This window comes from Lissotriton helveticus, chromosome 5_1, assembly GCF_964261635.1.
Source record: "Lissotriton helveticus chromosome 5_1, aLisHel1.1, whole genome shotgun sequence".
Classification (NCBI taxonomy): domain Eukaryota; kingdom Metazoa; phylum Chordata; class Amphibia; order Caudata; family Salamandridae; genus Lissotriton; species Lissotriton helveticus.
Window position 1 is genome coordinate 2,114,845,686 of NC_136065.1, and position 12,842 is coordinate 2,114,858,527.

General features: G+C 45.3%; 1 protein-coding gene across 1 annotated transcript in view; it reads left to right on the forward strand.

The window, feature by feature from the left end:
* Positions 1–12,842, forward strand: part of SETX (senataxin) — a 570,564-nt gene that overhangs the window by 171,893 nt on the left and 385,829 nt on the right. Inside the window, exon 3 of the mRNA XM_078646176.1 lies at positions 10,757–10,967. Coding sequence (XP_078502302.1) covers positions 10,757–10,967 — 211 coding nt within the window. The remainder of the gene's footprint in view (positions 1–10,756; positions 10,968–12,842) is intronic.

A 12,842-nucleotide genomic window follows, 5' to 3' on the forward strand; every position in this document is an offset into this window, starting at 1 on the left:
TGCAGTAGGAAGAGGCTTCTCTGGTGAACGTGATGAATACAGTAGCAGGGGGCTTTACAATGTGAATGAACTGTAACCAGTACAGTAGAAGGGGCTTCCCTATGTGAATTCAGACGAGCACGGTAGCGGGGGCTTTGCAATGTGAATGAACTGTGACCAGTACAGTAGAAGGGGCTTCACTTTGTGAACTCAGACAAGTACGGTAGCAGGGGCTTTGCAGTGTGAACTGTGACCAGTACAGTAGTAGGAGCTTCACTTTGTGAACATTTAGAATTGCCTCTCAATCCCCACAGGTACAACTTCCAAGGAGTGTAATAGAAACTGTGAAGGAAGCGGAAGTGTATGTCATAATCTACTACGTGGAAGTAATTCTCCTGTTTGTGCACAAGAGTAGAACCATATCTCCTCCGTTATGGGCGGATTAAGATCTATTTCCCAAGCCAATCCCGCTTTCGGAATGGCTCTAGTGGTCGATTTCTGTATAGCACTGTATATAAGGGAAATTGGCTTTTTGGAACTCTTAGCAGTAACCAAAATTTCCAGGGGGCCAGAACTTTCAGGTTCGTGAGAAAACGACAAAGTGAATTGCTTACTAATCATTTTAAACCTATGCAATAAATAATAGTCTAACAGTGTAGGGGTATGGTGGACTGCAAGCGCATCTGGCTTAATACATGTCATGTTGTAAAGATCGCCCCATTTTACTAACTGTAGTTTGCATAGTTGGGCACACACCTTGGGCTCCTTCGCTGCACCAAACAGCGGATGGGCCTGCAGCGTGGCCGCAGGAGTGTATAACACCACTAGGGATAATCGACGATGTAACCTGTCCCACGCATGCAGAGTGCTTTGTATGGTATTAATCTCAGTTGACCTGCATATGACCCTGGACCAAAGTGTTACATTTAGTGGGTATGGGTGTGCCACATCGGCTTCAATCGCCAGATGAGGAAAATATTTAGGAGGATGAAACCAATAATAAGTGCGCTGGAGCATTGAGATAATATAGTTCCATATGTGGAACGGCAAACCCTCCAAAATTGTACAGACGTATCCATGTAGACCAGGCTATCCGCGGCTGCTTTCCAGCCCACACATGTCCTACCAACAAAGTAGTGAGGGTGCTAAAAAAAAAAGGTTTAGTCAAGGGAATCAAAGTGATAAAGAAACAATGATTTTTATCAGGCCAATACATCCTGTCTTAGACAGTCATTTTGAACCAGTCTGCAATTTTGTCACCCCCCACAACCCCTTAGAGAGAGCTCTGCCATAGTTTAAGGACAGAACTTCCTCGTTATCTAAACTTGTCCAAACCCCCAAGTACTTGATGGGAGAATCCACCCATGTTAATGAGTAATCCATCTCATATTGATGGGTACAAGGAGTGAGGGTAAAGATGTTTGATTTTGTCTAGTTTATGGAGAATCTAGACCACTTCCCAGAGTATATAATGGCCCGAATAATAGGGTGAAGCCCATTACGCCAATTACAGATGTACAATGTGATACTATCCTCGTAGAGCAAAATTAAAAGGGTTTCACCCTAAAGGAAATAAAGGCCCAAATTATAGGGTGAAGCCCATTAAGTTTCTTTGTAGAGCGAAATTAAAAGTCGTCTGCCCCCAAAACTCTGGTATTAGTTGCTGTATTGTTGATGTAATGTAGCTGCAAGGGGCTCCAGCGTGATTGCAATAAGAATAGGAGATAGAGGACACCACTGCCGGGTTCCCCTTCTAACCACAAAAGACGTAGATCTATCCATTCAAATACAGTCTGGCAATTGGTTTGGTATCGAGTAATTGAACTAATTGCGCAAAGTAGCGAGGGATACTTATAAGATTAGGCGTAGCGGATAGAAAGCTTCACTGAAGGGAATCAAATGTCATTGTGGCATCTTGGAAGATTGTGGCTTTCGTATCTGGGTTTACTATATTAATTAGGGTGAAAAGCGTGCAGAAATGATGCGCCGCCGACCTTCCTGGTAAAAAATGAAAATGAGGGCATTTGTAAAGTGCACAGCTACCTCACCCGAGGTGTCCTGGCGCTGTCCGTATACCGCTTCGGAACCCTTCCTGGCTTTATCCCTGTGAAATGTCCACTCCTGGGCATCCCCAAGGTGAAGCCAGGCATCCCAGCGCTGTTGGGGCCGTTGTGGAAATTAAGCAAGCTATTGCCCAGAGTTGCAGAGTGGGACCCATGATTAGAATAGGTACCGAGGCGAGAATTATCAGGTCCGAGGAAATTTAGCCCAGGACCCGCCGAGGCGGGTATTGAACCCTGGTCCCGGACCAGACCTCTGCATCAGGGTCTGCCGCTATAACCATTGAGCCACACTTCTCCACGTACGAACGCTGGTCAAGTAAAACCAAGCTGGGCAAAAGTATCACAATGCAATTGACCAGACACAGTGAGTGTCATTCTTGTTGGGTTTAAGGAGTGTGATTATAATGGTCTCTCTCAGAAAATCGGGTAGCTTCTCCCCTCTCCCAACACCTCTGTGTAGAAAGCATTCAGCCAAGGCGCCAACAGATTCATATACATTTTATAAAGCTCTGCTGAGAGTCCATCAGAGGCCGGCGCCTTTCCATTTGGCAGCTCTTTGACCGCATCAGTGATTTTCCCCTAGGAAATGGGGCTTGATAAGAAAAAGTGCCTTTTGCCTTCACTCAGCCAAGCTAACACCACTCTGTTAAGAGACTTTGCAATACTATTGATGTCATGGATCGAACGTGAAGCATGCAGTGTTGTATATTATTGTACGAACACCATTGCTGTCATCCAATGTATATTGCAGCTCCCCCCTCGGAATAGTGAATTTGTGTCACTCTAGCTGCTGCTTATGGTTTTGCAATTGCTGGAGCGAAGGCATTGCCTGACCGTACACTCTCGCAGTAAGTGGGGGGTGGTGCGTATTTTCCTAAGTATCAAGCCTCCCTTTCCGCCCTGTCATTGTATCCTGAAATCTTATCACTTGAGGCCTCCCAGAGGGCAGGAGAAGGGCCTCCAGCCAGTTTACACTCCAGCTGTTTGATGTCAGCTTCTAGCCTGGCGAGGTGAGATCACAATGTTCTCAGCACCCTATGTTGTTTGGAGATGCTTGCCCTTTTGAACACCACCTTGAATGCCTACGACGGGGAGGAATGCGTGTTTACCGGTCCCTCGTTAGTATGAAAGTAGCGGTCTATCACTGTCCTAAATTCCTCTCTGAATCTTGCATCCAGCAAAGCATTTGTCGGGAGTCCCCACAGATGGGTAGCCTGGGGATAACCAGGTGGGCGAGTGCGCAGCTAGACCGGTGAGTGATCAGATAATGTTCGAGCTAGGTGCATCACTTCCATAGTCTAGGTGCTGATATCATCTGTCACTAATCAGAAATCTAATCTCGACCACGTATCATGAACCCCACAATCTAATGTGCCCTACTGTAGGTCGGGATGCCTGAGCCATTGGACATCCCTTAAACAGCCATCCTCCAGAGCATGGTGAAGCGCCTATGCATAGTTGGTGTCCCCTCGCCAAAGGGTGTGATCGATCTAAATGCGGATCAAGAATTGTGTTATAATCACCTCCCAGATTACAGAGCCAACTTGCTCCGTTTGCAGCAAAGACCAAAGCTGTTGGTAGATTTCTGGAGTGTCGGTATTAGGACCATACGTTTTCCCATGGATCAATGGTTGCATTGCCACCACCCCGCAGAAAAATAGATATCTCCCATCAAGGTCTTCCGTTGTGTGAAGTGTCCAAAAAAGGGTGCCCTGCGTAATAAGAATATCAACCTCTTTGGCATAGGCGGATTAGGAAACCGTGTAGCACAGTGCTCCCCATTCAGGGCCCCGTCCAGGCATCCAGTGTGTCTCTTGTAATGGAGCTATATCAATATCATGTTGCAGCAGAAAGGAGACAATTTTCAGTTTTTCATGATTACTGTGACCAGCACATTCAACTAAGGAAAAAGGATACAGTTTATGGTTGGCTGAGTGGGTCATAAGCAAGAAATATGACATTGCGCTATCACCAGTAGAGTAGCTTGCATAGAGCTGGATCCCCCCCCGTCGCCAGCGGCAGGTTACAAAAGCAGTTAGAAATGTGTGCTGATACCCCACAGTCCCCCGTCCCCACCTTCAGAACCCCAACTCTGCTGATGGCTTGCATCCCCCACAAAGTAACTAACAAGTAGGTAACAAAGCAACGCTATAAAGAATGCCACTCTGGAGTTTATCATCAGAGGGTGGCCAAATCCTTGGGTCACAACCAGGGGGACATCTGCAGTAAAAATGGCAGATTTGTTGGGTCATCACAGCATCAAACAGTAAATGATTAGAGTATACCTGAAAGAGTTCACTACCTGGCTGTGTACCATATTGTGCTTAATGGTGATCCTTAATGTGTAAGTCAAAGAGGCCCTCCCAAGCCTTCATTAAGCCTGTGTCCCTGTCTCTACGTGCGAAGTAACGGGAGAATAATCAGCCTCCTCACTGCAGCGTCTGGCGCTGCTTCCGAAGCGTCAGAATGTAAGCGGTTGCCTGATGCTCTTTAGTGAAAATCTGGGTGTTTCCCTGATCAGGAATACACAGCCTTGCCGCATACAGCATTTTGTATTGGAATTGGAGATCGCAAAGTTCCCCATGCACCCTTGCCACTTGAAGTACAGTGTACCTGTCCTAATAGTTGAGCAGCTTGACTATAATAGGACGAGCCGGTGCTCCAGGAGGGTGCCAGATAGCTAAGGAACTGTGGGCTCGCTTGATAAGGAAATATTGGAAAAAGCACCTGCTCCGAAGGGACTGGTGAGTAGGGTCTCCTTCTTCCCCATGTTTGTCGATTCTGCTATCCCCAGAATTGACAAATTACTGTATCTAGATCTTGCCTCTACATCCTCATTTTTTTGCCTTGACTACTTTCAAACTTTGGTATAATTTATGAAGCTTCTTTGCCCATCTGCTGCGTATCTTCCACAGCAGAGATACAGTGCTCCATGTCCTTAAGGGGCCAGTCATGTTTCTTTAGTTGGGCAGCAGCGGTGTCAGCCCAAAATTCAGCTCGTCTAGTTTATGGTAAATGGCAGTAAGGCTTGACTGCAGACTTTGTAGTAGTTTGAACTCCACTGAGACTGAATCAGGGGTCATTTGCGAAGAGAGGCTATCAGCCTCCATCTGCTTGGGTGCCTTAAGCCTTTCAAATTGCATTTTAGACTGTCCAGTGTCGGTGGATTTCTCAATGATTTATAAAGTTACAGAGGTGCTGCCCGGTATAATAACGTACAGTATAACTTCAGCAGCTGGACAATCCCCACAGTGATCAAATGTCAATGCTGTGTTTTGCGTCTCAAAGTCCAGATCTTCTGCACACCCTTTTGACTTCGAGACACATTCAACACATTCGAACTGCCCCACTGCAGGGAGAATTCAACTAGGGTAGTAAATCTGAAGTGAGTGGCTCTGTTCTGACAGATCACCATCAAGCCATGGTAGAAGTCCCTAGTCGCTCCTCAGGATCGCCAGTCATCCCAATCATCAGCAATTCTCTGGACAACCACAGCCCCAGGCAGTCATCACACACACTGGCATCCTACCAGGTCCATCTCGAAGTCAAGTCCACTGCACGCAGTTTCAGCCTTCACACTGCGTCTGCCTTTTTGTCTGGGCGGCCGCAGTGTCTGTATTCAGGCCCCACCTCAACGAAGGTAATCCACCCTGCAGCTTTCTGGTGACACCACAAGAGTCACAAAAAAGCTCAGGATGCCATTGTACCAAAGATCTGCTGCCGGTAGTCACGCGCTGCACTAATTGAGGTGCGGCTGCCGTTATATGCACCATGCCATGGGCCACCACTCTGTCCCAGCCAGGTCCACAGCCAAGCGCCAGTCATTACGCCACCCTCGCTCAGCCAACAAACAGTCAAGAGCAGGTCATGGTCTCTCGAGACATGGATACCAATCGGGCAACTTGAGCCATGCCAGGGAAAGTTAAGCGATACAAAAGGGGATGATGGACGGAGCGTTTGAGCAAATCAAACACTCACCCCCAGTCAACTGATCTGGGTTTAATCCATCAACATTCTTTAGCTCACTCGGCCACCCCAGTTCAGACATGGCTATATGCAAATCAGTCTGACCCTGTGCCTCATGGGAACAGTCCAGCCCGAACTGCCAAGCCATGTCTTCCCTGGACCGGAAACCAGCATCCTGGGACCGGTTTCGGATTCATAATCCTCATCAGCCAGGCTATCTTGAATCCAGTGGCCAAGTGAGCAAGGGACTCACGTCTGAGCATACCCTGCCACACTTAGGGCGAACAAAGCGATACAAAAGGGGATGTTAAGCAGCAGAGGCCCGTTCACTGGAGCATGGTGCTCATGCAGCCATCTTGACTCCAGGTAGGCCATGGCCTCGACAACTCTAATATGTTCAATAGCAAGGGGCCTCAAAAGTGAACCATGTGATGTGCAATTGGAAGGGACTTTACATTGTGAACTCTCACCAGTACAGAATGAAGGGACTTTACATGGTGGTAACCCTTTGACAAATGGATTTGCAAGGGGGTGTACTATGACCCTACTGACGAGAACAGTTGGGAGGGCGTTACCCAGTGAACAAGTGTGATAGACACTTTTTTCACAATTGTGATGTCTATGGCAAATACATTTAGAAGAAGTTTTATACTGTGTACACCATAACACGATAGTATGAGGCTTCACATTGATTTAAGAAGTTCTGTCCTTAAACAATTTCTCGTTCACAAGGGGCTAGAAAGGTCTGGCTTGCAATGTTTACGCAAGTAGCTTTATGATCCGTATTTAGTTGTGCGTGAATTAAAGTACCTTTTTTTTTATTTTTTTATAATACACTCACTGCATTTAATAATATATTCATTGAGGGAGGCAGTGACAAGGTTTAGCAAAGGGATGGCCCCTTTTGGCATGGTGCACTGCTTATGACCTCACATTCCCAGGATATAGTGGAGTTTCCAGTTGTGTTTTTGTCCCCTACCGGCATGTCAGAGAAGGTCTAGTATTGCATCCAGAGCCTGTCTGGTGCAGGACACACAAGCAGAACTACACCAGGCTTCTGATGAGTCTGGAATAAGTGTCTTTTTGAGTTTTTAGAGGGCTGTTTTCCCTAAATGGGTGGCACCCCTTGCCTTGGAGTGTTTTGCTTGGAGAGGGGCTAGCGTGTTTGTGGTCAGTGTGTGTAAAATGTATATTGCTCCTGTTCACTGGGTAGCTTTTGATAGTGATCTGCAGCTATTTGTCCCACGTCGCAAGGAAAATTGTAATTCCACAAAACCGATTTTATTGGATTGTAGCATAATATTCAGGCTGTAGCATCCTGCATTAAGAAATAAATCATACAGCAAATACTTAGAAACGATGGAAACACAAAAACGTGGGGCTTTAATTGAAGTGTGCCATGAGCCGTCCCACGTCTCTCAGGTCATCTCACTTTGCACCCTGGTACTTGCAGTTTGATTTCCCCGCTGTCATTTCATAGCTCCAAAGTTCCTGAATGCAAAACACATGACTTCATGTGATTCTCATGCCGGACATGGGGCAAACACAGATATTTTGGAATAATATCTTGTTTAGGTCTCACCTAAGCATCGCATGGGTTCTCTCTTCAAGATATGTTGTACCTACTCTGTGGTTTTGCAGCCTGTCCATCACTTTCTATTGGTTACTTCACAAGCCCTTCTAAAAGGCTTCTGTCTAGTATTATGTGTTCTTTGTCACTCCTTTTGGTATCCCGATTTGATTTGATTAGAACATTTATAAAGCGCTCAACTGCCCATGGGAGTCTAGGCGCTAGTAACATGAAGTTCAATAAGGTTACCAAAAGGAATGTATAGGCAAAGTTAGTTGATGAAGAGCCAGGTTTTTAATGCCTTCCTGAAGGCTAGCAGTGTTGGCCTGTTCTTTATGCCATATGGAAGCACGTTCCAAGTTTAACAGTCCCTACCAGGAAACTTCTTCTACTGCAACTTGCTTTTTTAAACCTGAGTGTAGAAGTTTGCAGTGAGCAGATCTTTGGCTTCTGGGAGCAAGGTTCTCAATTTGTGAGAGACTGGCTAAAATTTTGTGATACACAGCAGCAATGTAGGTGCTGCATTTTGAAGTCGCTGCAATTTTTTAAAGAGTTGCCCTTGGATACCTATACAATGCATTACCGTAGTTCAATCTGGACAAGGCCAATGCTGTTACCATAAGTGTTAATATGTCCGAAGGAATGAAGGGGCAAACTTTCCTTATCGTCTTTAAAATAAAGAAGATTGAGAAGGTGAGGGCACTAATCTGTTTTTTAAAGGTAAGCTTATCATCAAAGTTAAAACCTAGATTTTTGCCTTGCAGACAGGGACCGGAATGTCTCCTAGGCTGGATGGCCACCATTTAGGTGACCAAAAAGAGGTACATTGCTCTCTCCCATGGAGCGCTACTCTATTACTACTAGGCTTTGACTTTTGCCCATTTGTGTTTGTTTCCGTGCACTATGTTGTTCATTGGTTTCTGCCCGTAACACCAGCCCACATATTTTCAGTCACTCCGTTCCTGTTTATCATCACATTCGCTGTAACAAATGTTACTCTGAGCTCCATTCTGATTTATCATCACATTTGCCAATTTTGTTTTACATTATGGGTTGTCATTTTGGTTTTTACTTGCTTTTAAATATAGTTTTTTTTTTTTAATGATGGCATGTGATGTAAAGATCCTTCGCTCATTTTGATCCTCATAACGCTCATTTCAATATAGTGCTTGCCTCCTGTTTTGCCCATTTCACGGCGCTGTAGACAAAGGGTGAATGGTTGTTTGAATGCCCAATATTGTTGTGATGCTCAAGATGCTTGAGGGCTAATAGGTTATGGGATTTGAAAAAGGATCCATCTCACTCTTCTGCTCCTCTGGCATATTGTAGCGACCTGTAAAGCGTTCATCTACCGCCCATGTCATCTTAGCGCGTCGATGAGCTTTGGTTTGATTAAGGATGCGGGCAATAGACACGTGTACCTATTTCTAGCTTTCTTGCAAAATCGCAGCCACTACTAGTCGCCAGTTCTGTTTTTGCTCCTACACTATAACTAACTTGTTTCTGTACCCAGGATTTTTTGAATTTTGAAGTGAATGTTTGATCCCACTATATTGGTTATGCGAGATCAGGCTGGTCTATACTACGTGTAAAGTGCTTGTCTCCCCATTTGCTTTACCTTTGCAGTCTGGTACTTGTTGTCTGGCGTTGTTTAATCACCCCCACCAATGTGGCAGTTATTTAATACGCCCCGCAATCAATTTGTCAGCACCCACTTCTCCTGCTGTCGGTTTCTCACCACCCCCGTGTTGCTTAGCCCCTCCCCAAGCACCTGCGTTGGTTTTTGACATATTGCACACAAGAGCAGACTGCTGGGCTACATGGCTTAAAGGAAAGTGCTACAATACATTTTTTTGTTTTTCAATTTACACTTAGCAATGTTGCACAACAGCCCACGCTGCTGTGCACCTGTAAGAAAACATCAACAAACCGAATAGATCTTGCATAGGTGAAACCCATTGGCTTTGCCAATTCTTGATTTTTAAAGTTCCCCTTCTATGTGTAGATTGTGCTTTCAAGTTGCAGTAAACCAAAGCCTTTTCTTTACAGCAATACTTATCAAATTATTCTGGAATGTGCATTGAAAGTAAAAATAATGTATTTTCTTTTTCCAAGTGTCCCTGTCTCAGATAGCATCCGTACTATTTTATCAAAATGATATGTGTTGGTTATTTTTTTTTAAATTGATTTATATTGCAAGCTTATGGCGGCCACCTTTCGAGGGACATATATTCTTCTAATCCCTTCTTTTATGTGGCCTATGGTTAAAATTAAAAAAATATCGTACCAGCTTGCGAAGGCAAGATCTTTTGTCATTGCCAGTGCTTATTCTGTCTTCAAAGTAGCCTCTGATAGGTGATGTTAGTTTAAAAGTTGGAACAGGTCTTTCAGTGTATTCATTCATGTGATTAAAGATCAGTTTACTACAACCACTGCAGTTTGTGTTCGGTTTTGACACAGAGCTATAAACTCAAATTAGGCTCACCGCCTCAACCTTTCTTGTATCCTCTCTTCACCTTTTCTTTCCTTTTCTTGCTCTTTCGATCATCCTTTGCCTAATTTCCCAGCAAGTCAATGTAGAGGGGATTAGCTAAACATGTATTCCAATGTACCTGTATTTACTGCAACACAAGTCAAGTGTGGCTAAACCTCGTAACAGAAATGCTAATGTACTTGTTTATAAAAATCAATAAAATACTTTGAAATCGGGAAACTTAGTGTCCACAGGACGCATCTAGAGCACGGGTACCGCTTACAGATCTGAGTAATGGTTTCAAAAACGAAGCAGGGCCCTGCGAAGAATAAATGCATGTAATGCATTACATATAAAAGGGGCCTTCTGATGAAACCCCTAGCTGATGTCATCACCCACAGCAGCATTCCGGAACGCCAGCTGACGTCATCAAACAAAGCAGCGTTCCGGAACGCCAGCTGACGTCCTCAAACAAAGCAGCGTTCCGGAACGCCAGCTGACGTCCTCAAACAAAGCAGCGTTCCGGAACGCTAGTTGCTGGTGATTGCTAGAGACCTAGGACAGGTGAAAGAGATGCGTTTTCTACGCTGGATGGCTGCTTTAATGCAGGCTTTCAAAAAGTACACACAAATTGTTAAACAATAAAGTAATTGGTAACAATTGTTTGCAAAAAGTATAATATTTTTTGTTTGTATTCTGTGGCAGGTCTTATGGGAGGCCGAAACGTCACGTCTCGTTGCCCAGTTTGAGAAGACGATGAAAGATGAGAGCATTGATGAAGAGGAGTTGCTTTTTGTGGAGGAAGATGGGGAGACCAAGCTACCGGAGTTTGTGGGCCCAGAGTTTGAGAACAACCTGCGCGTACCTCTTCTGGAGGTCCTCAAGTATCCATACCTGCTGCTCGATGAACGGCTCAGTAAGTATCTCTCTCTAGACTCTGTGCTCTTTTTAGGTTGCTTAAGACATCTTGTGGACATTCAGAAAGTAGACCTAGGAATACTTTCTGCCCGTTGCTTTTCATTGGCTTTGTAGTTTGTTACTGACATTTTCTGACTTTCTATTTGCTAGCTTTATTTGCTTTAGTCTGTCCAGCTCAAGTTCATCCCTTCCATTGCCCAAACCTTGTTTACTGTGTTTGTCAACACACCTGCTTTCTGTAAACAGGCATTTAAGTCTTTATTTTTATCTCGTCACATTTGCTGTGCATTCGAAGACAAAGGTCAGAGGTCAAGCTGTGTCTTCCAGGGAGATTGGTGGTTTTTTTTCCTCCGACTTCAAAGTGAGAATATTTATGTGACATGCTGGCTAGTGGGGGTCTACACCACTTCGCTCTGCGCCACTACTCTATGCCCGTGCACTCTACCATGCCCCACTGCACTCTTCACCTCTGCACTCTACACCACTCCACTGCACTCTATGCCAATGCACACTAGACCACTACTCTACACCACTCCACGCCACTTCACTCTACTCTGAAACAATCTACTCTTCTCCACTCCGTGCCACTGCACTCTACGCCACTCTGTGCCAGTGCAGTCAACACTTCCCACTGTACTCAGTGCCACTCTACGCCACTACTCCACTCTGAAACAACCCTCTATGCCTCTTCAGCACTCTAAACCTCTGCACTCTACGCCAATTTACTCTACACCACTTTACTCAAAACCAATGCACCCTACACCATCGTACCTATGCCAGCTACTATGCACCACTGTACTTTACACCACCATGTTCTAAAACATTCTACTCTATGCCACTGTACTCTACACCATTGCGCTCTACTTCATTGCACTCTGCCACTCTATTCTGTTGTGCTCCACTGTACTGTCACTGCACAACTGCACTCTAGATGACACTCTGCTCTGAACGTTTGCCTCTACACCGCTTCACTCTATGCCACTGCTCTTTATGCCACTCTACTCCACTGTTCACCAATGCACTGTGCCACTCTGTTGCACTCTATCCCACTGCACCACTCTATCCCAATGTACTCCACACTTTACTCTGTACCACTCTGCCCTGCACTGCTCTGCACCACTTCACTCTACTCTGCACTTTACTCAACGTCACTTTACCTTGCAACACTGCTCTCTCCACTACTGAACTCTACACCACTCTTCTCTGCATCTCTTCATTCTGCTCTACTGTACTCTATGCCAGTCCACTCTAAGCCAATCTAATCTACTCTGCACCACTGCACTCTTTGACACGCTACACCATTGCACTCTTCGCCACTTTACTCTACTCTGAAACAATTTACTCTATGCCACTGCAGTCTACACCACTTCACACCTCTAAATTTTATACCACTGCACTCTAGGCCTATGCTCTCTTCACCACTTTATTCAAAAGCAATACGCTCTACGCCACTGCACTCTGTACCAATCTACTCTGCACCACTGCACTCTACACCTTTGCACTCTTCACCACTCTGCGATACTTTACTGCACTAAACTCTATGCCCTTAACTCTGCGTCACTCTACTGTGCACCACTTTACTGTACTCTGCGCCAATGCACTCCATGCCACTGTAATCTACTGTACACCACTGCACCCTGACACTGCACTGTACACTACTCTAGTCTATGCCACTCCACTCAGCACTACTCCGCAGCACTCCACTCTGCAACACTGCACTCTGCCACTCTAATCTACTCTGCACACTAACCTGCACCACTCCATTCTACACCACTTCATTCTACACCACTTCACTCTGAAACAATCCACTATATGCCATGCTGCGCTCCTCTATGCAACTGCAATCGATGCTGTGCCACTCTACGCCACTGCA